This window comes from Rhinatrema bivittatum, chromosome 15 (genome assembly GCF_901001135.1).
Source record: "Rhinatrema bivittatum chromosome 15, aRhiBiv1.1, whole genome shotgun sequence".
NCBI classification, from domain to species: Eukaryota; Metazoa; Chordata; class Amphibia; order Gymnophiona; family Rhinatrematidae; genus Rhinatrema; species Rhinatrema bivittatum.
This window is the reverse complement of record NC_042629.1, coordinates 49,227,501-49,254,983: the sequence shown is the minus strand read 5'-3', so window position 1 is coordinate 49,254,983 and position 27,483 is coordinate 49,227,501. Positions and strand designations below refer to the sequence as shown.

The window sequence follows — 27,483 nt, the reverse complement described above, 5'->3', positions numbered from 1 at the left end:
ATTTCCAAACAAAAATGGACATGCCCACAAAGACCAGTACAGAGAGCTCTTCCCCTCTCACCAGATAAAAGTAAACTTTGGAGGCAGACGGTGAGATAAACGAAAACCAGTCTTAGCCAGATGAGAAGGCATTTTATTATCTTCTAAAGCTGGTTGAGGTGACCTTGGCATTGGTTACTTAAGATGGCACATGGGGAAACTCTGGGATGGATTACAGGCCTGTGGCTAATGACACTGCCGCTTACTCTGATACTAATACGAGCTACGCTTATTCCTTGTGTGTGTTTTACAAAACCATCTGGAAACGTCCAGACGCCATGCAAAAAAAAATAAATTATAAACCACAATAGTTATCAAAATCTGAAATTTATAAAGAGTCCCCCCACCGACGTTATTACATGAGGATTAATCGCCTTCCTTAATGGAAGCCGACAGGAAGCCGCCAGCAAATGAGAGAGGGAATGCATTCCAATTATGGGAGCCCATTACGACTGGGGACATGGTACCGAGAGAACGGTTTTGCAGGCTTCCTGTGGTGCACCTTCCAAAGACAAATGCGCAGCCATCAATTGCAAAAGCGCTGCTGAAAAATTAAATAATTTCCTGGTTCGATGGACTGCCTGCATATAAATATACCTAAGAGATAATATCTAATTGTGACCGCCAAATAAGGCGTCACTATGCTCATCACTGGTCTCGCTGGCTTGGAAAGAAGAGGCAGACAGAGCATGAAATCAGTTTTTCCGTTGGTTTTTTTTTTTGGTTTTTTTTTTAATATTTTGCAATGTCTTGCAGAGTTCTCCTAGACTTTTTGGTCCTGAATCAAAAGGGAATCTCCATGGACTTGTGATATCTTTTATTAAAGCAGCCGAAAAGATGAAATGAGAGGTGAGCTTTCCAGACCACAAAAAGTCATCTGAAGAAGGGAGCTTACAGGGCTTGGAAAGCTCCCATCCTGCATCTTATTTGGGTGGCTTTTTAAAAGGTCATCTTTTGTGGTTGGCTTATGTAGCGTCAGAAAAGAGGTGAGCGCCACGTGGCACGGTCTGCCCTGAGGCGTTATGGGCGGAGTTTTGCCATAGGCTTCGATGACTCCCCCCATTATTCTTTGGGGGGGTTACTGCTCCGTTGGTTACATTGCCTCAGCCCCACATCCCGGAGGCAAAGGTTGGGGGGAGCGCGGAGGGCTAGTGACGCTTTTAACGCGGCCAGAGACCCGCAAGAAGTCATGAACTCAAGGGCAGGGAAAGCATTTGACATGCTGGGGCCCGGTCCGTACCAGGTGCCCTATCGCGCTGCCTCGGTGCCATCACTCGGCCTCGCCAGGGGGCGCCCTTTGCGACACTGCAGCCCTGGGAAACTGCTCTGCTTGCCCCCCAGAACTGGTCCTGCCCAGCAGTGATAAGCCCTGCTACACATTTTCATCTGATTGAAAACCGCGCTTTACTGGAATTGGGTACCTGCAGGTGTATCCCATTATTAAACAGCGATACAGCGGCAAGCCTTGTTAGTTAGCCACTCTGTGCTGTATAATGTTCTTTCAGCTCTAATGTGGTGGTCTGCCAGCTCATTCTGTGTAAATATGTGGTAAATAAGCCGTTAAAAGCTCAGCCTGAGATTTATGGGCTGAGGGGGGGGGGGGAGCATTTCAAGAAGGTTGATACGGTGTATGGAGCCCTCTTGTGGTAAAATGAAAGAATGGCAGCTAGACAAAGATTTATTTTTTTTTTAATTACGTATGCTATCATTGCATATGCTCTGACCTGGAAGACGGGAACAAAAACCTCAAAATCCTAACCGAATCCTTCAGAGAAAAAAGGCTACAACACTAAAATCATCTCCCAAGAAGACTGCATCTTCACTTCAAATGCCCAGGGCAAACCCTACTGCAATACCAACCAAGGAAAACCATAGAACCAAGTATCCCTGGAGCTAACATGCAGCCCAGCACTCAAAAACTGGGGGAAATCGTAAAAGGCTTACAGTCACTGCTCCTGGAGGAAGAATCACTGAAAGAAATATTCCCTGCTCCTTCAGTACAAGCCTTTCCATAATCACTGAACCTGAAACAAAAACTAGTAGGAAGCAAAATTAAAAGCAGGAGCAATGGTACAAATCTAATACCATCAAACCTTTACAGATGTTACAAAACGCAGCAGCAAGGATTCTAACCAAGACCAACAAAAGAGACCATATCACACTTATCCTACAGAACCTGCACTGGCTCCCAATCAAATTCAGAATCTTATTTATTTAATTTTTATATACCGACATTCTTACATTAGATGTAAATCATACCGGTTTACATAAAACAAAAACAGCAGGAAAATAATTCCATGGTCTGATACAATGAACAATTAACATTAAACTTATTAAAAACCAAAAAGGGTAAATAACTTGGAAAAAGGGTTAGATAACAGAGAATGTACCAACAAAAGAATATTACATGAGGCACCAAGGGGTGCACAAAGGGGAGAAACCCCTTTGTCGCTCCCCTTCGTCGCGCAGCGCCTAGTGCTGAGGCGCTTTTCAACTGCCGAGGAAGCTCTCAGTGACGTCGTGGGAGGGGGCGTGGTCTCTCTCTCGCCGCTTCATCTCATCTCGCGATGTTTTCTTCCCTTCTCAGTTTCTTCTTTTTTTTTCCTTTTTTTTAACGATGGAATTTAGGTTACTGCGGGGGCCCAAGATGGCAATGGGCCTCCCCGCGCGCCCGGCGGCAAGGCATCCCTCAACCGCCAAGGAAGCTCTCAGTGACGTCGTGGGAGGGGGCGTGGTCTCTCTCTCGCAGCTTCATCTCATCTCGCGATGTTTTCTTCCCTTCTCAGTTTCTTCTTTTGTACAAAGTCTTATCGATCATCCACAAAGCCATTCACAACATCACCCCACTGGATCTCATGATCCCACTTCAGCCTCGCACAACCTCCAGACCGGTGAGAATAGCATATAGAGACACCCTACAGGCCCCCCCTATCAAAACGTCATTAAGGAAGAGAGCTCTCTCCACCGCTGGCCCAACACAATGGAACTCGCTCCCTCCAGACCTCCGGCTCGAACAAAGTCCGAGCACCTTTAAAAAAAGACTCAAGACCTGGTTGTTCAACCAAGCCTTCTCTTAACTCAGCTATCTCATCAAATCTCCCACTAGTAGACCTTGTCCTTGGCAAGTCGCTATTTGTACATAGGTTCTAACAAACCCGCCGTCGTAGCACCTAATCCCTGTGCCTTCTTCTTAGACACCGGGCATTACACCTAGCTAGCATTAGGCTTGCTGGTCAAGTCTCTTCCTCTTATACACTATGTTAAACCCAGTTCTTTGTATCCAAGTTTGATCATCCTGGTTCAATGTAAGGCATTCTCATGTCATGGTTATTGTTGGAATGTAAACCGAAGTGATCGGTATATAAAAGTGCTAAATAAATAAATAAATCTCTGCAGTATACCATGCCGCAAATTATGCCACTGTATCGCAGACCCCAGAGTTACCAACATGGAAAATGCATTCAGCGTAAGGAGGCCTATCAGTGCTTCTCCCCGGCCCAGACTGAGACCTGGGCAATGTTGGCAGCTAACTCCTGTGCTAAATTTCTTATAGGTGCCACTGCCATCTGGGCCTTTTGCCAGCTGTCCTCTTCAGCCAGGGCCTGCAGCAAAAGCAAAGCCGCAAAGAAAAGTCAGGGCAGGGCCTGTGAGTCAGCATGCGGCTCTATGTTCACAAGCCCTGCAGGGGCCCCCACCCATTTATGCATTTCTGTGGTTTACGGGAAACTTGTGCAGGAGGAGGAGACACAGGACCTGTGAACATGGCAGTAAACCCTGGCTAACAGGCTCTGCACTGCTGGATCAAAGGTGAGGATGTGTATGATGCGGGGAGAATGACCCCACACCTCCTGATGATTGCTGGGAGGGAGAAGGGGGGGTCTCCATCCTCCCATTAGTATCTATGGATGCCAAATGTTAAATCCAATACTTGCTCCTCTTCTAAAACAATATATAATGTTCAATGCAGAAAAATGTGAAGAGGAATGCTATATTAGAGAAACAAGCCCAGGCATTATCTGTGCAGGATCTGTGCAGCCCTACAACAAGCCTCTGTACCTTGCCAACCTGCAATGCTCCTTACCTCCCACCACCTGGTCGCAGAGCTCCAGAGTGGAATATAAATAAATAAATAAATAAAGCTGATGCTGGCCGTGTTCTCACAATGCAGCATTCACGGGGTCTGAGTGAGCCCGTGGTCCCACGGGTTACCAATTGTCCTGATTTTCTGTACTGTACAAATTAGAAGGGTACTGTATGGGAAAAAGGGTTAAAATCTTTGGAAACATCCTGTTTTTAGCTCTCCAACTGCAGCTTAGCATTCAATCCTCCCTTGCTTTTGCAACTACTTTATATTCAGTGTATGCCAGATGTATTTATTTTATAATCACTCATCTAGATTCAGTCCATGTTTTAATCAGAGGCCTAAACAAAATTTTACAAAAGAGCAGTAGTTTAACTCATGGGCTGGAAAAAGCAAATCTTTTTTGGCATAAAAAAAAGTTCTAGAACAAGTGGTCATGATATGAGGCTCCAAAGGGAGTAACATCAAAAAATATTTATTTGCAGAAAGATGCATGGAACAATCTCCCAGTGGAGGCAGAAGAGGCAAAAATGAGAATAGTCCAAGAAGGCCTGGGACAAGTATAGAGGATCATTAATTGTACAGAAGTAAAGGTAAAGCCAGAGATCAAATGGGGTCTATGGCGCTGTAGCAGGAATTTGTGTGTAACCCTGTCTCAAGTGAACTTCAAGGAGTCTAGGGCTCATACTCAATACTGTAGCCAAGTCTCTATAAATACTATTCAACCTCTTTTTTGCCCCCCAGGCAGTGAATTCTCTATAAAGAGAGAGGATAAACCTCCAAGGCCCTGTCCATTAAGTTTATTCTCTTCTTATGGGTATAATAAAGAAACTTAACATTAATGGTGTTCTGGAGGTTAGATTGTGGCTTTACAGGTTATTAGTAGATTTAACTGATAACCTTACGCTACAAATGCAATAGTTTTAAGGGTGCAGTTGCTTTTACTTTTGTGAGGTAATCAGTTTTATTGTGTCAGTATAAGTTTACAAGATTTAATATGGTAAATGCAATTTTGTTTAAGTTTCTAAATTTTACAGAACAAAACACTTATGAAAAATGAGCATAAACTCATGCATTATCTCCAAGTCAGCTTGCACTTGACAAATATGCAATGCCAAACTAACTAACCCAGCTGAAAGATTAATTAAGCCAGTTTGTCTTACCCTTAGCAGTTGATAAGTCACACTCCTGCAGAGAAGTGCTGTGGGGAATCCAGCAACCCCCTGCAGACAAATTACAGGAATATAGGACCCAGAGGCCTCAAGGACATCTCTTCCACGAGGTATGCCAGCAGGAACAGGGTAAATGACCTGGCTTGCCAAATTCTTTCAGGGAATAAAGTTGGCAATTATGACAAGGCAACTACTCCAAAGTTAAGGGAGCAGGCTGTTCTGAGCACAGAACTCAGGCTTAGTTTTGCTTAGTTCACAGCTACAGTGAACTATAACGCTAAAGTTCCGGGGAAGAAAATTTCCTTGGGAAAAATCCCTTAGGAAAAGGTCTTCAGCCTTTATAGTTGAGTTTTTTTCTCTATTTGGAACGTCATTACATATTCAATTCCACAGGAGGCACAGTCAGTCTTGATTGTATGTCACCACCATCTATAGACAGAGAATTGGGATGCTGACATCTTGTTTGTCCACACACGTGACTATTCTCATGCCTGGTAATGAGGCTCATCAGCAGACATTTGCTGAACAATACCCGCTTCATAGCTGATTTCATGGGTAGATGCAAATTTTCACCAAGGACATACAGTTCATGTGTCCAAGGTGTACTAGCACATTGTGAAGTGTAGACAGATGTCTGATACGGAAGAACAATTGCAGTTTCTTCTCTTCTTTGTGATTCAGTCTCGTATGAAGTTGCCATAGTCATCATGTGGCTGAAGACTCTATGTTTGTTGTTGCTTTGGCGTGCACTTTGCTTCAGTCTGTGTGCATGACAGCAGGCTCAGGTTCAATTATGCTCATCCTTGTTTAGGGACACTAGCTTTTACCTTACAATTCCAACAGAAATTTTTCTGAAGAATTAGTTCAAACATTAAAAGTATGGCACTTGATACATCTTTCAGATAATATGCATAAAAGAATTTCAAATAATAAATCTGTCCCTTAATTTCTCTCTCAGGGTCCCTTCTTTCTCTTGATATTGATTTTGAAGCTGCCTCAAGTAAAACTGTAGTAATGGAGTTTATTTATTTATAAAATGTATACACTGCAATTTACATTGATCAATGTGCTTTACAAAATTAAAAAAATATACAGTTAATAAAACAAACTCGAGAACAGAAAAATATAGTAAAACAAATATACACTGCAGCTGCTAAGTCTTAGATGTCAAAAGTTTATTGTTAATGTTTTGACAATTTCAAAGAGATGGCACTCTGAAAATACAGAAAGGTTCAAATATTAAAATCCTGTTTGAATAAGTAGATCTTTCATTTTCTTTTGAAGTCCTTTAATAAGTAATTTCTTAAAGTCTCTGGTATCGCATTTCAAGATTCTGGGACTAGCAAAGGAGAATGCACTGTTTCTGGTAATGTCTAATCTGGCCAATTTTAATGTTGGGATTTCCAACAAGTTTGTATTAGTCAAACGCAGATGCCTGGTAGGTTTGTAGATTCGGAGAGTTGTATTTAACCAGATGGAAGACTCAATGTGCCCCAGAGTAAAAATCAATGTTAAGTATTTTGTACTGAATTCGTAAAGCAATTGGAAGACAAAGTAAGGAGCACAAAACAGGTGTAATGTGGTCTCTTGGGCATCAGTTAAGATGGGAGCTGCAGGGAATGGATTGCACAGGTTGGTAGACTAAATGCAGAGTTACAATAGTCTTTCTATTATAGTTTGGGTTCCTCTCCACAATACCTAGCATCCAGTGCTTAGTCTTGCTGATTGAGCCTTAAGGCATGGTTTTGTCCAGGCATTTTCAAGTTAGTAATGAGCTCTTCGTTGTAATGCTACATCTGATACCTATTTGGGATAGTTGTGAGGCTGTATTTGATCTTGGAAAACAGGTGGTTGCATCTTATGGTAGGATAAAAATGGATGAGGATTCAATGGCAATTTTATTTTTGGAGAGGGGTCTGTTGGGAAGGCTGAGGATGGGTCTTTTGTACTTTGTTTTGGATACCTCTGGCACTAAGTCATGTAAGAAATAAATATTATCTTAAAATCTGCAAATATCTCCTCTCTGTTGTAGTCTGTGAGCACTAGTGAGGCAGTTCAGTTCCTTCTCTCTCATCCTGGTTAAAGGAATAACTGATAAGTCATATCATAGTAACATAGTTATGACGGCAGAAAAGGACCAAATAGTTCATCCGGTCTGCCCAGCAAGTTGTTTATGGTATACTGGTCATGCAAATTACCTCCATCTTTCTCTTAAGAGTAGTAAGTACCACTCTGTGAAGTTATCCCCAAGCCTTATGATAACCTATACAAAAAAAAGGTATTGCTAGCAACATTTTTACTGGGAGATGAGTCTCTTTGAAACTTCAGACAATGCTGCTTGACATGCTTTGCTTATGGACTTGACCGGCGAAGCAGTCCTGTGCTTTTTCCCTTGTGTCTTCATGTCGGCACCCTAGACTGTAAACGTCCAGGCCCATGTTGGTGGTCGATCAAATCCAATTCCACTTCCTTGCCTCCATTGCTGCTCCATGCAGGTTACGCCCAAGCTTATCAGTTCCCTATCCTCTAAAAGTGGGGGCCCTTACTGATTGTTGTCTGAATTCAATTCCCCTTTTTCCCCTGCCATTGAAGTGGGGAGTAATGTGACAGGTGCATCAAAGGCATCAAGGCTTAGTGGTTAAAGGTAGTAACTGCCACACCAGCCAGTTACACCCCTGTCCCCTTTTCTTCTTTACCATCCACATGCCTTTTAGGGATCTACAGTATTTATCTCATTGCGAGAGGCACTTTGGAAAAAGCGAATCTTCATACCTCTTTCTTCGTAGGATGAGAAGGGGAGATGAAAACTTTCTCCCCCCAAAAAGCATACACTGCATAAATGACGAGTTGTTTCGTATATTATCTCTATCTTAATCTCCCCTGCCAAAAGTTTGGGCCTGTACAATCCAAACTGAGACAAAAACATCCTTTATACTGTCATTGGCCAACTCCCAACTTCATAGACAGTAGGGGGTTACTTGTTTATATACAAGCTGGAATAAATCATTGCAGCAATCTCGTGTAGGGTTCTTTAGCTGAAATGGTACATCCCTTTACGCTGCCTTACCTAACTAGGCCACATTCCTTATTAAGGATCCCTAGTGCCCGCGCCTGTTTTTCTCATGAAAAAAAAAAAGTATCAATAAACGTTGGATGTGCGAAATCCATATCAGTACCGATGATATTGGAAATTTTATGGTTGAAAGGTGGTAACCCTAACCCTTTCTATGCCCATCCAAAAAGTCTACTTCCCTATTACCACTTTGCTCGCCTCGACAAAAAGCGCGCGCAACTTTCCAGCAGAGAGTTAAAAAAGTTAGACTGCCACGTGACCAGGGTTGCCAGGTTTTCATGAAAGAACAAGCACTTTTTTCCAAAAAAACAAGCCCAAAAAAAGCCCAAAACACGTGAAATTGAAACACCAATGTCTGTGAGTCACATAGATGACAAAGGAGCTTAGCTTTTTGCATGTTTCTCTGTTTTAGCATGTTGCAGAAGGTCTGCATGATGTGCACGAATGTCACACTTGCAAAATTTGCACGTAGCCTTATTCTCATTGCTGAAAACAGGCTGAATCCATGCTTTTAGTTCACGTTCCTCTTCCCATGCTTTGCAGTACTTTTTACTGTATTTAGCCCAGTTCTTTACTGTAGCCATAGTAGATCAAAACCATTTAGTAGTGTAGCAGCCAAGGACGGAAACAGTAGGTATAGACTGGCTTTCTTACAGCGGTGATCTTCTGCAGGGAGAAGAAACGAAAGAGAAAAAAAAGGCAAAATTAGAGGAAAGCAAAAGTAGTGTAGAAAAATAAGAAAAATAGCATTACAAGTTTCCATGTCACATTTTTTTACCTGTAGTCAGCAGGTATGGACAAGCTTTCTTTTTGTCAAAATAAGGGTTTGTTTGTTTTTTTTTTTTTATAAAAGGTGATCAGCTACAGGGAAGAAATGAGAAAAAAAAAATAGATGAAATCAAGTGGAGTAGAACAAATTGGAGAAATTACTTACCTGATAATTTCGTTTTCCTTAGAGGAGACAGATGGACTCAGGACCAATGGGTATAGTGTACTCCTGATAGCAGCTGGAGACGGATCAGATTTCAATCTGACGTCAGCCCCTAGTTCAGTGATGGCCAACCTTTTGCGCTCAGTGTGTCAAAATTCATAAAAAGACAGAGCATAACTCGGGTGGTGTGTCACTTCTAGAAAAATCCATAATTTTGTGATATTTGTAGCTCTAATAAAACGGAAAATGTCATAATGCCTCTGTATCGCTCCATGGTGAGACCGCACCTTGAATACTGTGTACAATTCTGGTCGCCGCATCTCAAAAAAGATATAATTGCGATGGAGAAGGTACAGAGAAGGGCTACCAAAATGATAAGGGGAATGGAACAACTCCCCTATGCGGAAAGACTAAAGAGGTTAGGACTTTTCAGCTTGGAGAAGAGACGACTGAGGGGGGATATGATAGAGGTGTTTAAAATCATGAGAGGTCTACGGGTAGATATGAATCTGTTATTTACTCTTTCGGACAGTAGAAAGACTAGGGGGCACTCCATGAAGTTAGCATGGGGCACATTTAAAACTAATCGGAGAAAGTTCTTTTTTACTCAACGCACAATTAAACTCTGGAATTTGTTGCCAGAGAATGTGGTTAGTGCAGTTAGTATAGCTGTGTTTAAAAAAGGATTGGATAAGTTCTTGGAGGAGAAGTCCATTACCTGCTATTAAGTTCACTTAGAGAATAGCCACTGCCATTAGCAATGGTTACATGGAATAGACTTAGTTTTTGGGTACTTGCCAGGTTCTTATGGCCTGGATTGGCCACTGTTGGAAACAGGATGCTGGGCTTGATGGACCCTTGGTCTGACCCAGTATGGCATTTTCTTATGTTCTAATATTAATAACAAAATTATAATTTTAATATATGTTCTGTATTTATTAATAAAGCAAAAACAAATAATTATTTACCTTACCTGCTTAGTGACTTTTTTCTGCTGAATTTCATTGGCTAAATCTTCAATTAAAACACTCTCTCCCCCTCCACCAAACTCTCACTCCCCTGGATTTTCTCATACACACTCATGCTCTCACACTCACTAGCTCCCTCACATACAGACAGACACACACACACACACACACTGAACCCCAGGCAGGCTCCCAGTCACTCACACCACTCCCGCTCCATCCTCCAGGCAGGCACCAATTCATTCTCATGCAGGCACCCATGCATTCACACACATACACCCCCAGGCAGAGTCCCATTCATTCACATGCACACACTAAATGCAGACCCCCCTCTCTTTTGCCAGCAACCTCAGAACCTCTCTCATTCCTCTGCTGCCGCATGGCTATTGGGGAGGTGCCGATTGCTGCTACTGACACTGAAGCCCATTCTGCTGCCTCCTCTGTGCAGGCCCCGTGGGCTTCCACTTTCTCCATGCTGATCTCGTACATTGTGAGATCCGCATAGAGAAAGTGCTATTCTTGCACATTCCCAAAGATTACATGTGCCAGTCACTAAAAAGTAATTTATTTTGTTTTTTTACCTTTGCTGTCTGATCTTCATTTTCTAATTGGTTGGTCACAGGCTTTTTTTTCCCACCTTTCCTTTATTTTTTTTGCCAAATTCCTTTTATATTGTCTTTTTTCTGTTTCTTTTCTCTCCATCTTCTTCCCTCAAACACACAGTCAGGTTCTCATTCTCACATGCATTTCTCTCTCTCATATACACACAGGCTCTCACTCTCACATGCTCTCTCTCGTATAATCATTCATACACACAGGCTCTCACTGGCACATGCTGTCTGACTCTCACACACACAGAGGCTCTCACATGCTGTCTCTGCAAACATTCAAGTCCTCACTCTCACACACAATCTCTCAACTCATCTCATACACGCACACACACACACCCCCCCTCTACAGACCCTCAGCCTCTCTCTCACCTCTGGGACTCCTCTTCGCGGGTCGTCACAGGATGGGCTCTGCGGCAGCCCTGCTACCAGGCCTCTTCCTCTTCTTGGGCCACTGCGACTTGGGATTCGCGGCTGCCCGTAAACACAAGCGCTGCTCCTCTTCTGCACGCGCCGATGCTTCACCTCCTTCCAGCCCATGTGGCTCCGGCAACGTTTACTTCCGGGGCCGCACAGGCAGGAAGGAGGAGGAGCATCAGCGCGTTTAAACGTGATCTTTTTCTTCGGGCCATGGCCCTGCTTATCTGCCTGTCGCTGCGCCCGGGGGCATTGGGGAGGTGGAGGGGTCTGGAGGTTGGGGGGGGAGATACTAAAAAACTAGTTTTAAAGGCTCGGCGCAGCCGATTAAAAAAAAAAAATTCCCGATAGTCCACGAAAGGCTGCGTGTGTCAGCAAAAAGTCTCGGTGTGTCACCTCTGACACGCATGTCATAGGTTAGCCATCACTGCCCTAGTACACATACCCCTGCAGGAAGTGCAGCTCCTCAGTATTCTTCCTTGAAAAGCGTTGTGGATATATATGTGACTGACTGATTGATTAACTTCATATTATGGTTAAACTTAACTAACTTGTTAGAATGTTTAAACTCGATTAAACTTGATTAACTTGAACTGATTGGTTGACTATAGCTGGAGCCTGCCAGTGTACTCAACCGGAAAGCGTCGACACCGGGCAGGGTGGACGTCTTAGGTAAATAAAGACATGGCTTACCTGTAACTCATTGGCACAATGCCTCAGGGCAGCCTAGGGTGGGATGCTGAGTCCATCTGTCTACAGTAAGGAAAACGAAATTATCAGGTAAGTAATTTCTCCATTTCCTAGCGTGTAGCAGATGGACTCAGGGATGTATAAAAGCTACTCCCGAATCGGGTGGGAGGCTGCCCGGGGTCCACTTAGAATTGTCCTTGCAAATGCCGTGTCCTCCTGAGCCTGTACGTCCAGACGGTAGAATCTGGAGAAAGTGTGGATAGAGGACCACGTTGCCGCTCTGCAGATGTCCGCAGGTGACAGCATTCTAGTCTCTGCCCAGGACACCGCCTGGGCTCTGGTTGAATGGGCCTTGACTTGTAGAGGTGGTGGTTTTCCTGCTTCTACATAGGCCGCCTTAATGACTTCTTTGATCCAGCGGGCAATGGTTGTCCGCGAGGCCGCTTCCCCTTGCCTCTTTCCGCTGTGAAGGACGAAAGGTGGTCTGTTTTGTACCGGTTCCGACCTTTCCAAATATCTGGCTAGGAGTCTGCCGATGTCGAGGTGACGTAGGCTACGGTCTTTTCCCGAGTTCTTCACGCCGTCCATCGTTGGTAGTGCGATGGTTTGATTGAGGTGGAAGTGTGAGACCACTTTGGGGAGGAAGGAGGGAACTGTGCGTAGTTGGATGGACCCCGGGGTGAATCTGAAGAATGGTTCACAGCAGGACAGTGCTTGTAGCTCCGAGATGCGGCGGGCCGAACACACGGCCAGCAAGAACACTGTCTTTAAGGTTAACAGACGGAGAAATAGGCCTCGGAGGGGTCTGAAGGCGGATCCCGCTAGGAACTCCAAGACGAGGTTGAGGTTCCACAGAGGTACCGTCCATCTTAGAGGTGGGCGAATGTGTTTGACTCTTCAGGAAGTGTGATACATCCGGGTACGAGGCTATGCTGATGCCCTCGCTCCTGGAGCCATAGCATGACAATGCTGCTATCTGTACCTTGATGGAATTGAGGGACAGACACTGCTGTAGCCCATTCTGTAAGAATTCCAGGATCACGGGAACTCTGGAGGGGCGTGGCTTGACGTTGTGGTCTTCGCACCAGGCCTTGAAGACTCTCCAAATCCTTATGTACGTTAGAGATGTGGAGAACTTGTGTGCTCGGAGGAGAGTATCTATTACTGCCCCCGAGTATCCGCTCTTCCTCAGTCGAGCCCTCTCAATGGCCAGACCGTAAGCGAGAATTGAGTTGGGTCCTCGTGAAGGATCGGGCCTTGATGGAGCAGGTCTCTGTGCGGCGGCAGGGGTAGTGGGTTCCCTGCCAGCAGTCTTCTCATGTCTGCATACCAGGGTCTTCTTGGCCAATCCGGGGCCACCAGGAGAACTAGTCCCCTGTGTCGCTGTATCTTGTGAATGATTGCGCCCAGCAAGGGCCACGGCGGGAAGGTGTATAGAAGGGTCCCCGGAGGCCAGGGCTGTACCAGGGCATCGATCCCCTGGGACTGCGGGTCCCGTCTGCAGCTTAAGTATCTGTGTACTTGAGCGTTGGATCTGCTTGCCAGAAGGTCCATGTTTGGGATCCCCCACAGATTCACTATCATTTGGAAGGCTGTGGATGACAGTTTCCATTCTCCTGGGTTTAGACTTTCTCTGCTGAGGAAGTCTGCCGCGATGTTGTCTTTCCCGGCAATGTGGACGGCCGAGATCTCCTGGAGATTTGCTTCCACCCACGCCATCAGGAGGTCTTTTTCTAGGGACACCTGTTGGCTTCTGGTTCCGCCCTGTCGGTTGATGTAGGCCACAGTCGTGGCATTGTCCGACATCACTCAGACCGCTTTGCCTCGAAGTCTGTGGGCAAACTGCAGGCAGGCTAATCTGGCTGCCCGCGCTTCTAGGTGGTTGATGTTCCATCCCGCCTCTTCTGCGTTCCACTGCCCTTGGGTGGTCAGCTCTTCGCAGTGTGCTCCCCATCCGTGTAGGCTGGCATCTGTGGTGAGCAGGGTCCAGGTTGGGGAGGATAGGCTTGATCCCCGGCTCAGGTGGCTGTTCTGCAGCCACCACCGTAGCTGGGTCCGGACACTGCCCGGGAGTGGAAGGCATACGGTGTAGTTCTTGGACCGTGGACTCCACCGCGTTAGAAGTGAGCGCTGTAGAGGTCTCATGTGTGCTCGCGCCCATGGCACTACTTCCAGGGTGGACGCCATCAGTCCGAGGACTTGCAGGTAATCCCATGCTGTGGGATGAGGAATGCTCAGCAAGGTCTGAAGCCGGCCCCGCAGCTTTGACCTCCTCGCGGGGGGGTCAGGCTGACCTTGTCTTCCTTGGTGTCGAATTGGACACCTAGGTATTCCAGCGACTGTGCGGGCTGTAGGGAGCTTTTGTTTATGTTGACTACCCATCCTAGGCTTTCCAGTAGTGCTATGACTCTGCTGGTTGCTTGGTGGCTTTCCTCCGGTGACTTCGCCCTGATCAACCAATCGTCCAGGTAGGGATGAACGAGGATTCCCTCCTTCCTGAGTGTTGCCGCCATTATTACTATTACCTTGGTGAACGTCCGGGGTGCTGTGGCTAACCCGAAGGGTAGTGCCCGGAACTGATAGTGACGATTCAGGACCTTGAAGTGTAGGAAGCGCTGGGGTTCCTGATGCATTGGGATGTGTAAGTAGGCCTCTGACAGATCCAGGGATGTGAGGAACTCTCCTGGTTGTATTGCCCGTATGATGGATCGTAAGGTTTCCATGCGGAAGCGGGGAACCCTTAGGTGGCGGTTGACCGACTTGAGGTCCAGGATGGGCCTCAATATGCCCTCTTTCTTGGGTACGATGAAGTAAATGGAGTAATGTCCAGTATTCATTTCCTGTATAGGCACTGGGGTTATGGCCTCGAGGGTCAGAAGCCTGTTCAGTGTAGCTTCCACTGCCGCCCTCTTGAGGGGGTCGTGGCAGGGAGATTCCATGAATTTGTCGGGGGGAGTTCGAATGAAGTCCAGGTAGTACCCCTCCCGGATGATGGCCAGGACCCATTTGTCCGTAGTTATCTCGACCCATATGCGGTAGAATAAGGCTAGTCTGCCCCTATAGCATCTTCCCTTGGATGGGTCGGCTGATTCTCATTGTGGGGTGCGGCCGGAGCCTGCACCCGCACTGGTTCCTCTCTTGGTGTGCTTGTTCCGAAAGGACTGGCTCCTGCTCGTAGGGCGGGGTGCTCGATAGTTGCTTTTGAAAGGGTTGAAGCGCTGTGAGCTTCTGCCTCTGGCGGATCTGTGGAAGGGACGCTGGTTTCTCTTCGTCTTGTCTTCCGGCAGGCGCGGTAATGGGGAGTCACCCCATTTGTTGGCCAGTTTCTCTAGTTCGCTGCCGAAGAGGAGGGATCCTTTGAAGGGCATCTTTGATAGACTCGTCTTGGAAGAGGCGTCTGCCGACCAATTTCGGAGCCAGAGCTATCTTCTGGCTGCCACAGTGGACGAGACTCCTCTGGCTGTTGTACGCACTAGATCGGAAGCCGCGTCGGTGAGAAATGACAAAGTTGATTCCATGTCCTCTCCCGGGGTGCTGTTCCTGGCTTGAGATAGGCAGGCACGCGTCACCACGGTGCAGCAGGCCGCAATCTGAAGGGACAGAGCTGCAACCTCGAATGACTGCTTTAGCAAGGCTTCTAGGCGCCGGTCATGAGCGTCCTTGAGCGCCGCTCCTCCCTCCACTGGGATGGTAGTGCGCTTAGCGACTGCGCAGACCATGGCATCCACCCTAGGGCACGCCAAGAGTTCTTTGGTCGCTGGGTCCAGGGGATACATGTCCGACAATGCTGGACCCCCTTTGAATGAGGACTCTGGAGCATTCCATTCTAGGTCAATTAGCTGTTGTGCCGCCTGTAAGAGAGGAAAATGGCGAGACGTCTGACGAAGGCCCTCCAGCAGGGGATTCATTCTAGGTTCCCCTGAGGGCCCTTGGCCCGGAATAGCGAGTTCCGTTAGACATTGGGATACTAGGTCCATGAGCTCATCCTTTGTGAGGAAGCGTCTCATGGTTCGGTGTGGCTCTGTCCCCGGGGGGAGTTCCCCTTCTTCCAGGGGCTCAATTTCCTCTTCAGAGTGGTCTGTGTCCTCGTAGGCGGAACTTCTGGACCTGTGCCTAGGCCTAGAGGGTCCTGGGGCATGAGGGTCCTCTGGAGACACCTGTGGCTGGACCTCCCGGGGTTCAGTTTGCATCCTGACAAAGGCGTGAATCCCCTTGAACAGCTCCACCCAGGATATCGAAGCTGGGTCTAAGTTGAGGGGCACCGGTTCTCTGGGAGTCGAGTGCGGGGTGGACTCCCTGGGGCCTTCTAGGTCCGGGGTGCCCCCTGAAGAGCTAGCATTGGGCCCTGGCTGGAACGGCCCTGGCCTGGATCTCCCGGGGCCTCCTCCAACTGTGCGGACAGGGCGTCGGCCTCCTCGCTCTGTGCGGCTCTGACGTGGCATGCTTGGCAGAGGCCTTGCGCTTTTATGCCCGACTCTGGAGGTGCCATGACTGTGGCCGCGTGAGCTCTTGTGCACTCCAGTGCGCCTCAGATATGCGCGGAGATGTGCGCTGAAATGTGTGCCTAGCCGTGTTATGCGCCTTGTTCCGTGCGCGCAACTTATGCTCGTGAGGTATTATGTGCGCCTAAGTTTATGCGCACAAGGGACTTGTGCGCTCAAGTTGAACGGCGAGGCGAGTCGGGTCAAGATGGCGACCTCCTCGGAGGGTCTCCACGTGGGTAGACCCTCGGGAACAGCCGGGGCCTAGCCCTGCTAGGGCGGATCAACCCAGTGGCACTGCCTCCGATCGGCGGCCTGTGCTCCTCTTCGATCCTCGGAGACTGTTTACATAGAAGATTTCTACCTTACCTTGTCTTCGGCGCTTCCCGGTTTCGTCCCGGGCGGTCTCCGGCTGCGGGGGGAGAGGGCAAATACCTTCATTGCCGCGCTCGAGGAATGCACCCGCTGCCTCTCAACCGTGCCCGAAATCAGGGGCTAAGTCCCTGCTGAGATTTGGCCACCGGACCGAGGCTCACCTCTGAGGGACCACGGAAATCACCTCAGGAATCTCAACTGGGGGAGGGACCAGAGGGTATCACCGCAGGAGAGCGGGGCTAGTCTTCGGGTAAACTTTTCTTCTTAAATTTGGGTTTTTCCTTGAATTTTGGTTCTAAAGCTCAGAGAGCGTGCAGATAGTCCCTAACTGCTTTGGAGACGGAAAATACTGAGGAGCTGCACTTCCTGCAGGGGTATATGTACTAGGGGCTGACGTCAGATTGAAATCTGATCCGTCTCCAACTACTAACAGGAGTACACTATACCCATTGGTCCTGAGTCCATCTGCTACATGCTAGGAAATAAAAGATACCAGCCCCTCACACTCATTCCCCTCTCCGAGCACATCCCTGGCCCACACACACACACTCACTCATTCCCCTCTCCGAGCACATCTCTGGCCCACACACACACACACACACTCACTCATTCCCCTCTCCGAGCACATCCCTGGCCCACACACACACACTCACTCATTCCCCTCTCCGAGCACATCCCTGGCCTGGCCCCCACACTCTCACTCATTCCCCACCCCCCCTCCAAGCACATCTCTGGCCCCCCACACTCTCATTCCCCCCTCCCAACATACTAATTCCTCCCCTCCTGATACCTGGCTGTAGCTGCACAGTCTGAAGATTCCTTTGCTGTTGCTCTCCAATGCCCTGCTGCTGGCCTTCCCGTTCCAGGTCTGCCAACAAAAATGTGCTCGTGAGGTATCCATCAACAAGGCTTGCAGCGCACTATTTGAATCCTGCTCTGATTGGCTTACTGCTGCAATATAGGGATAGGGTGTGCCTGCTATGGACAGGCTTCATAGCAGCAGCTGCAGCCAATCACTGTAACATCAGAGCACAAGTCCCGCCCAACAAGCCCAAAAAAACGCGACTGGCAGAAAAAATAGCCCAATTAAAAGCAACCAGCGAATCGAAAAAAAAACCGCGAATGACTAGGAAAAGAAGCCCAATCTCGTGACCATCACTCGCCTCCGGCCGTCATTGCGTCACACCCGGCACCCAACAGCGATTGGTCACCGGCGACCACTCAGTTCGTACACGGCTCCGTTCATTCTATCCAATACGGAAAGTTTGAGCGGGTGCGCCTTCCTTTCTTCTGATTGGCCGCTGCTAGGAACGCGCTGGTGGCAGTGCCGAAGTTCCAGCGGAGTGGGTGGAGCGTGCGCTTGACTCTCTGCCGGGGGTTTGCTGGTGAGCTCCCTCCGGGATTCCGGAAGCGAGCGCCTGTCAGGGTTTTGCGGGGGCAGGGATTCTCCCGGGAGAGACAACGAGGAAGGCTTTTTGCTCCCCCCCCCAACTCTATCTTGGACAGCCAACCTCGCTTCTTCCGGTCATGCAAGTGGTTCTCTGTCGGGAGCACGGTGAGTGGCAATCCTTGCCCCCTTTCCCCACGCACGGATGGCAGCGCTGCTTTCTAGATCGCAGTTCTGGCGTTAGAGCGGAATAAGTCGTTTCTGCTGTGTATGAGGAGAGCCTGCTGCCACCTGGCGGCGGATAGTTGTTTGATTTATATTCCACCTTTTCAGGCACTTCAAAGCGGATTACATTCAGGAATCGAAGGTATTTGTAAACATTGAACCTGGACAAAATAATCATGAGCATAATCATAAAGGCCGCCTTTATGAACGTTGCTGTTCCTAATGCCCGTCTGTCTCCACTCCAGGTATTTATAACCTGGATTGGCCACTGTTGGAAACTGGATGCTGGGCTTGATGGATTCTCGATCAGACCCAGTAAGGCAACTTATGTTCTTATGTTCCTTTCTAGAGACTCCTTGCTTTCTAAAAACTGGGACGCGAGATGGACCAAATAAAGGGAAGAGTTTCTACATCTGCGGAACCCGCCATAAAACACCTTGTGGCTATCTACAGACTGCTGAGTATGTCAAGACTGTTGCTACAAACGAAAGGATAATGCAGATAGTTTTGCTTCTAATAGTTAAGCCTTTGCTAAAGTTGTATGCATTTTATTTCATGGTTCTCCAGACTCGTTGCTTCAAAATTTAAGCTCTTGAAATGTCATGTAGCTGCTGTGCTCATCATGCTGCAGATTTGTTCTTTTGTTCCCTGATGGCACCAGCTCCTTACATTGGCTGTCTATGGGAAGGATTCTTATCAGCTGTGTATCAGATGCCATGCTCTCTCTTCACCCATTCACTCTGCATAAAGGCAGTGGCCATTTCTTGTTAGGGAGGAAAGTGCTACATCAGCCAGTCTGCCCTTTTTGTTTTTGTGGTTTTTTTTTGTACTGCAGCTTGGGGGGTTCCTCATAAAACAGAAGTAACTAAATAGGTAACTTTTATGTAACATAGATAGTTGCTCTTCATGCAGTCTACCATAGGGCCCCAGTGTTACTTACCACTCCACACTCCTGTTCAAGATACTCAGTGACTTGCCCTATAACAAACTTTTCCTGTTATCTGGGTTTTATGTGCATGAAGCCAGTTTGGTTACTTGGTATGTAATGTTCTGTGTTTTGAAATTGTCTCTCTGAAAACTCCTTTTCTTTTTAAGGTAACTAAATATGCTGTAAACAACTCAAACAAGGAAAACTAATGAGCTTTTAGTTCCTGGGACTGGATACATTTTTAAAAATGTATCCTGGTTTGTCAATCCCTACTTTTGTTTTTTTATGTAAGTCTTAGGGCTACTGTATTGTTTGCTATTAGAATCTGTTGCTGGCTGCCCAGTTTTTGATGCAACAAATCCATGAACACAACATGAAAATGCCGAATAACACCTCAGCAAAGGGGTATTGTTTATAAAAATAACCTTAATGCCTGGAATTAGAGTATTAACCTTGTTTACACTACCTGCTTCTCCCACCTGGAGGACCCAGGTTAGGCCATAACAAAGTCACTGTCAGCCCCCCCAACTAGTTTTGGGGCTGGTAGTGTTAGACCCGAGGCAGTCACTGGAGTGGGGAAGTTTTTTAGTTCCATGGTGCCTTCCGTAGTACCTTGAGTGTTATGAACTGTATGCAGAGTTTTTTCATTCTTTGTATTGGTTTTAACTTTGCAAGCACTTTTGATTTAAAAATTGTTTCAGAATTTGAATTTGAGATTTGACTTCTTTTTGATCCTGCTTTTGGTTGTACAGTTGGTAGAAGTCGCAAATATTTCCACTACATCTGTATTATATATTTTATTGTTTAGTATTCCTGCTTCCCATTGCTTGCTACATGAAGAATTTCTGGTGGAGCTACAGGCCTTGGTCAAGCAAGAAGATGGAGAAAAATACAGGTAGATTTATCAAAACAGGGGAAAAAGAAAGTTGGCTTTTCTGTCTAGTTCAAAACACTTTGAGGGTTATATTCAGCCGCTGTGCTAGTTAATCATTTACACATACCCAGCTATCTTAAAGTTAGCCGGTTATGTATAATTGGCTAACTTTAGGACAGCCCTACAGCCCGAGTAGGATTAGCCGCAGAAGGTAACTGGCTAATTTATGCGGCTAACTCCACTCCTCTCCAGAATAAACCTGTCTTATTCGGCTCCATTCTATCCGGGTAAGCCATTTAGATGGATAACTATTACCTTATCCATCTAACTGGCTTTTGAGTATGGACCTCTTTGTAACTGACTGGGAATTGGATTGCTTGCCTGGGTCCAGAGAGAACAAGAGTGATAAATGGTAGTTTCGTGACCCAGGACTACTCCACAGGTGTAATCGAGTTAATGCTCTTTTCATGTACCATATAAAAAGCTTGCTTTGTGGGAACGGTAAAATACAGTAAGGGGCGCACGCCATGACTGGCTGGACGTCGGAGGTCACGGCGTATGCGCATGTGCCTTCGCTGCCTTGAGCACCCACATTGGACCTACAGGGGTGCACGTATTCATCTTCGCCGGCGGGGCTGCTGAAGCCGCTCTCTCTCGCTGCCCTTCTACTGCTGCTGCTGGGGGCTTGCGTGGCCGCGGCCAGGGCAGGTGAGTGGGGGCTGGGAGAAAGTTTGGGACTGTGAAATTTCGTCTCTCTCTCTCTGCTTGGGTTGGTTTGGTTTGGGACTGGGTGGCTAAGTGTGAGAAGCATTTTTTTTCTATGGACTGGATTGGTTTGGGACTGGGCGGCTTTTGGTGGTAGAATCAGATAATTACATTCTTGTGAATACAGACAGTGCAATGGAATGTATGGGATCATGCTGAGCCTTAAATACCAAGGTTAAAGCTTTAAATTGAATATGCTGAGCAACCAGTGAACCACACTAATGCAAGGGTCAGGGTAGGCGGTAAGTTAGTAGGTTAAAGACGCGGCAAGATAGGCTAAAAAGGCGATAGTCGGGTTGCACTTTACTGTATGGGAGGGAATAGCTAATCGGATCGTTTACATACATATACATGCCGCGGGCGGAAAGGGATACGCGTCGGGTTAAAGAAGCGGTAAGGATTGGTAAAAACAGATAGTGAATCGCGGGTTAGACTTACGAGGCGAAATTGTGAGTACACAGCGGGTTAGAAACGGGGTAACTGCGGCCGCGCTTTACTGTATCGGCCTGATAGTTATTCCACTTACCCAACCTAGACGTGCCTTGGAGAACATCAACTGTCAAAGCAATTAAAAGGCTCCATGTGTTGAGGAGGAATGGTCAGGCTTTTATTGAGGGAGGGGGGTGCCTTTTCAGATAATTTATATGGTTAAAACTTTTTTTTTTTTAACCTGGATATATTGTTTTGAAAATTGCCTCCAGTGTTTTTCTCAATGCATAGCTCATAACATAAGAGCATAACATGGCATAGATTTGTTTTGCAATTCCCAGTCTTTTTTTCCTTTTCCCTCTGGCAGGCTCTTTTACAGATGTGTTAAGTGTAAGGCTGATGGGAAGAAGTGGTGTGGAAACATTCCTTGGCAGGTAGGGTTTGGGTCCCATGATATATATTTATTTATTATATTTTCCATTTATCAAAAAATTTAAATGGTGTGCATATTATTACAGCAATATTTAGAAACAGTGCAGAATAAAGTAAGAGTCCGCACAATAGTTTTGATATTCTCTTATAAAAGAGTTACTTAGTACGGCAACTCCGCTATTTCTGAAATACACGTCATAGTGTTACAGCAGGTCCCCCCGACACGGATCCCGTGTTTCGCCGCAAGGCTGTGTCGGGAGGGACAGAAAAGATTATCAAATCTGTGTCAATTTCAACTCGAGATGATCGGGGAGTGCAGAGTTGAAATTGACACAGATTTGATAATCTTTTCTGTCCCTCCCGACACAGCCTTGCGGCGAAACACGGGATCCGTGTCGGGGGGACCTGCTGTAACACTATGATGTGTATTTCAGAAATAGCGGAGTTGCCGTACTAAGTAACTCTTTTATAAGAGAATATCAAAACTATTGTGCGGACTCTTACTTTATTCTGCACTGTTTCTATATATTGTTGGTTCCAAAAGTGCAGAACTTGATCTCCATTCTTTGTTTGTACATATTACATACATAACATATAGAAAGACGTGGTTTAATGGAACAAAGTCAGCATGGCTTTACCTAGGGCAAGTCTTGCCTCACAAATCTGCTTCACTTTTTTGAAGGAGTTAATAAACACGTGGATAAAGGTGAACCTGTAGATGTAGTATACTTGGATTTTCAGAAGGCGTTTGACAAAGTTCCTCATGAGAGGCTTCTAGGAAAAGTAAAAAGTCATGAGATAAGTGGCGATGTCCTTTCGTGGATTGCAAACTGGCTAAAAGACAGGAAACACAGAGTAGGATTAAATGGGCAATTTTCTCAGTGGAAGGGAGTGGACAGTGGAGTGCCTCAGGGATCTGTATTGGGACCCTTACTTTTCAATATTTATAAATGATCTGGAAAGAAATACGACGAGTGAGATAATCAAATTTGCAGATGACACAAAATTGTTCAGAGTAGTTAAGTCACAAGCAGATTGTGATTGCAGGAGGACCTTGTGAGACTGGAAAATTGGGCATCCAAATGGCAGATGAAATTTAATGTGGATAAGTGCAAAGTGATGCATATAGGGAAAAATAACCTATGCTATAATTACACAATATTGGGTTCCACATTAGGTGCTACAACCCAAGAAAGAGATCTAGGTGTCATAGTGGATAACACATTGAAATCGTCGGTGCAGTGTGCTGCGGCAGTCAAAAAAGCAAACAGAATGTTGGGAATTATTAGAAAGGGAATGGTGAATAAAACGGAAAATGTCATAATGCCTCTGTATCGCTCCATGGTGAGACCGCACCTTGAATACTGTGTACAATTCTGGTCGCGGCATCTCAAAAAAGATATAATTGCGATAGAGGAGGTACAGAGAAGGCCCACGAATAATGAATGATCAATACTATTTAAAATAAACATTTGTAGGACTAATCTAAAATCCCCACTCAAGATATGGTTTAAGACTGTTCAACATCTGCAATTTAAAATAACCCGTTCTTCCCAAATTCCGAAATGATCCTTCATTAAGAATCCAGTATCTGAATGTGTGTCCCATCCCCCTCTTTCCCCCCCCCCCCCAAATCACAAACTCCTCTGGCCAACTTAAAATAGAGATATAGATATACACAGGGTGGCTTCTGCACCATCCTCCCTGGATACGGCTAGCTGTGGATATGATGTATTAAAAGGGTTTCCCTGTACGTACCTGGATCAGTCCGGACACCTGGGATTTGCCTCCCCTCCAGCAGATGGAGACAGAGAATTTTTTTTTTCAAAACAACCCTGCCATATATACCAAGGTGCCACCCACAGTCCCTCAGTCTTTCTCTGTCTCCAGCAGATTGCGGAGGTGCAAAACCCACAGTTTCTTCTGATTACAAACAGTTGTAGAGTCAGGATTGTAGTCAGGGTTTAAGTTGACAATTAGGGGGATTCTGTTCCTTTAATTTTTTAATTGGTTTAAAAAAAAAAAAAGACAAAGCTAGTCCCTCACCGTCGGTGGTTCTGTCTGTCTCCCAGAGGGTTGCTAGGTCCTGAGGGGACCATCCCTCCTAGTTGAGACTGCTGCTACTAAGGGTCGAGGACCCTGCACTTGATTGTCAGCAGCGTCAGGGTGATACCGGGGAGCCCAGCTCACTCACCCCCACAGGAGCAGGACCTGTTCCAGAACCAGGGACAGCGATTGGGCAAGTGTCTGGTTTTTACTTGTATTTAAAAAAAAAAAAAAAAAAAAAAAAAAAAGGTTTGATTTTGAGCGCGCCGACTCTCCGATACTTTTCCTGGGTTTCCCGCTGGGTTGCGCTGCCGTTTTTTGCGGGCTTTCACTGTTTTGGTTGTTTAGATTGTGGTCAGTTCTTAGGATGCCTCGGAGCTCCTCATGCCCGCGCGTAGGCCTCTGCTCCGATTGCTTGCAGGGCGGCGAGGGACCCTCCATTTTGCATCGGGAAGGTCGGAGTCGACTGCGCAAGTGGTGACAAGTTGCACGATGTCGGCGAACCCGATCCTGCCGAGTGCGGGAACGGAGGCCATTTTGGGCTCATTTCAGGCAGCCACGTGGGCAGCGATGGGAGAGGGGATTTTAACCCCCTCGCTCTCCTCGCAGCAAATTCCGGCCGGGGGGGGGCGCGCGCCCCCCCGCAGGTGCAGCCTCTCCTGTACATGAGGATAGCCCTGAGCGGGCTGCTGATTCCTCTTTGGACTCCTCTTTCTCCTCAGAATTTGTATTGCTCATGCACAAGGCCTTTAAAGCAAAAAAGACAGGGAGAAAGCAGGCAGCTGAGAAACTTTTGTTACAGCCGCAGGCCCGGAGGGCACGGAAGCATGATATGTCCCTGGGGGGATCCGACCCCTTTAAGGGTAAGAGACCTTTTACTGTCCATGCCAGCAGGGACGGACAAAGACTGCACATCTCAAGACGATCCGGATCTGCAGTCCAAGCCCCCGGGGGGGGAGGGTCCTAGGGTAACGCAGATCCACAGCAAGACTCAAGCAGAGGATCTCAAGTGATGGAAGGTGACGATCCGAAGGTGGTGTGTCTCTTTAAGAAGGAGGAGTTGACTCCGCTTAGTCCGGCCATCCTTGAGGAGCTGGGCTTGGCAACTCTACCGGTGCAGTCCCGGCTGGGAGCTGTGAATCCGGTCTTGCTGGGCCTTAGGGGTCCTACGGTTTCCTTCCCTTTCCATTTCTCGGCGACGGATCTCCTGTTCAGAGAATGGGACACCCCGGATTTGGGACTGAAGGTAAGTAAAGCTATGGACAAGCTATATCCTCTCCTGGAGGACCCCCTGTATCTGCTAGGGGTCCTTAAGGTGGCTGCGGCGGTGTCGGCCATTACAAAGAAGTCCACTATCCCAGTCACGGGGACGACGGCCCTCAAGGACTTACAGTACAGAAAGTTGGAGCTACAGCTCAAGAAACCGTTTGAAGAGTCCTTACGGTGATGTGCAGTAATTTTGCACTGCGTGTAGGTCTTCACTGGGTCCAGCAGCTCCAGGCCAATGCCGGCTTGTCGAAAGGGGAGGCTCTCCAGGCGAACAGACTAGAAGCGGTCATCACATACAGCGCCGATGCTATCTACAATCTGCTGTGCACATCGGCTCGATCCATGGTCTCTCGCAGCTGCAAAATTGGGCTGCAGATGTCTCATCCAAGGCCCATCTCGGCTCGCTTCCTTTTAAAGGCAAATTGTTGTTTGGTAAGAAGTTGGAGGACATGATACAATCTCTGGGGGAGAACAAGGTTCATAAGCTGCCAGAGGACAGACCCAGATCAAGAGGATCTTTTATGGCTCGATCTCTGTTTAGGGGGTAGTAGGAGGCCTCGGCCGGCGCGGTCATCTGGGTCACCCTTTCGCCCAGGGGCAGGCAGACAACAGTTGTGGTCTCAGTCCTTTCGAGGCAGAAGGTTCGGCAGGCCTGGTAACCCCCAGGCAGCTGCAGGGACTAAATCCTTGCAATGAGATACTGCCGGTCCATTCCTCGGTGACAGTCGTGGGGGCCAGACTATCAATCTTCTTTGAGGAATGGGCCAAGCTGACGTTGGACCAGTGGGTCCTTACCGTGATAAGTCAAGGTTACGCTTTAGATTTTGTACGGCGTCCTCGCGACACGTTCCTGATCTCTCTATGTGCATACTGAGAAAAGCGAGAGGCTGTGCAAGGCACACTGCAGCGCCTCCTGGATTTGGGAGCCATAAGGCCGGTGCTGACTGCGGAAGGGCCGCTATTCCATTTACTTCGTGGTCCCAAAGAAAGAAGGCACTTTCCGACCAATCTTAGATCTCAAAAGAGTCAACAGATGCCTTCGGGTACTGCAGTTCCGAATGGAAATGCTTCGGTCAGTTATCGCCTCGGTACGACAAGGAGAGTTTCTGGCTTCTCTGGATCTCATGGAAGCCTATCTCCATATTGGCATCCGATCATCACACCAGAAGTTCCTCGGGTTCTGCATTCTGGGAAATCACTATCGGTTCCGGGCTCGCCATCGCTCCCCGAATGTTCACCAAGGTAGTGGTGGTGGTTGCAGCGCAACTCTGGAGGGAAGACTTGTTAGTGCATCCCTACTTGGATGATTGGCTGATTCGGGCGAAGTCCGAGGCTTTGTGTCAGACTGCTGTCCACAGGGTGCTACAGCTCTTGCGGTTGCTTGGCTGGGTGGTCAACCTTGCTAAGAGTCGTCTGACCCCTTCGTAATCTTTGGAGTTCCTGGGAGCCTTGTTCGACATGGAGCAGGGGTGAGTGTTCCTCACTTCAGAATACGTAGTCAAGCTGCAGGGACAGGAGAGGGACTTATTGCCCATGCGGATGCCCAGGATGACAGATTACTTGAAGGTATTAGGATCCATGACGTCCACTCTGGAGTTGGTACCCTGGGCCTTTGCCCATGTGTGTCCCTTACAATCAGCATTGCTGTCCCGCTGGAATCCTGTTTCGGAACAGTTTCACTTACCGCTCCCACTTATGGACTCCGCGAGAGTCCATCTCAACTAGTGGCTCGTCTCTGCACATCTGGAGAGCGGAGTTCCCCTGGTAATACCCGAATGGACAATCGTCACCACGGATGCTAGTCCCTGCGGCTGGGGAGCGGTTTGTCTGGAGAAGTCAGTGCAGGAGCAGTGGTCCAGGAAGGAAGCCCAGTGGTCGATCAACTGATTAGACCAGAGCAGTGGCCCTAGCCTTGCAAGCCTTCCTCCCATTCCTTCGGGGGAAGTCGGTCAGAGTCTTGTCAGACAATGTGACCACGGTAGCCTATATCAATCGCCAAGGGGGGAACCAAGAGTCGACCAGTGGCACTGGAGTCGCAGCAGTTGATGAACTGGGCAGAACAGCACCTCGTAAGCATCGCGGCATCTCACATTGCCGGCGTGGACAATGTGCAGGCAGACTTCTTCAGTCGTCACCATCTCGATCCAGGGGAATGGGAGTTGTCCGAGGAGGCGTTTCAGTTCATCTGCGACAGGTGGGGCATGCCTTGTATGGATCTGATGGCCACATTCAAGAATGCCAAGTCCCGCACTTCTACAGTCATCGCAGAGAGACAGGCGCCGTGGGCGTCGATGCC

General features: G+C 47.5%; 1 protein-coding gene and 1 long non-coding RNA gene across 4 annotated transcripts in view; one reads left to right on the top strand and one right to left on the bottom strand.

Moving 5' to 3' along the window:
- Positions 1-6,450: 6,450 nt before the first annotated feature.
- On the bottom strand, positions 6,451-17,791 carry LOC115076970. 2 transcript variants are annotated; one of them, XR_003852920.1, is made up of 3 exons: positions 17,623-17,791; positions 9,144-9,226; positions 6,451-9,031 (listed from the first exon to the last, which is right to left on the bottom strand). It is a non-coding gene; the product is annotated as an uncharacterized LOC115076970 (long non-coding RNA). The 2 variants fall into 2 exon arrangements; XR_003852921.1 differs by lacking the exon at positions 9,144-9,226.
- A 209-nt stretch (positions 17,792-18,000) lies between these two features.
- TTF2 (transcription termination factor 2) overlaps positions 18,001-27,483 on the top strand; it is a 32,260-nt gene continuing 22,777 nt past the window's right edge. For both annotated transcript variants that reach the window (XM_029578743.1, XM_029578742.1), the window contains exons 1-4: positions 18,001-18,387; positions 18,794-18,905; positions 20,181-20,267; positions 21,808-21,874. In XM_029578743.1, the coding sequence (XP_029434603.1) occupies positions 18,360-18,387; positions 18,794-18,905; positions 20,181-20,267; positions 21,808-21,874 (294 nt within the window). In that variant the 5' untranslated portion in view covers positions 18,001-18,359. The remainder of the gene's footprint in view (positions 18,388-18,793; positions 18,906-20,180; positions 20,268-21,807; positions 21,875-27,483) is intronic.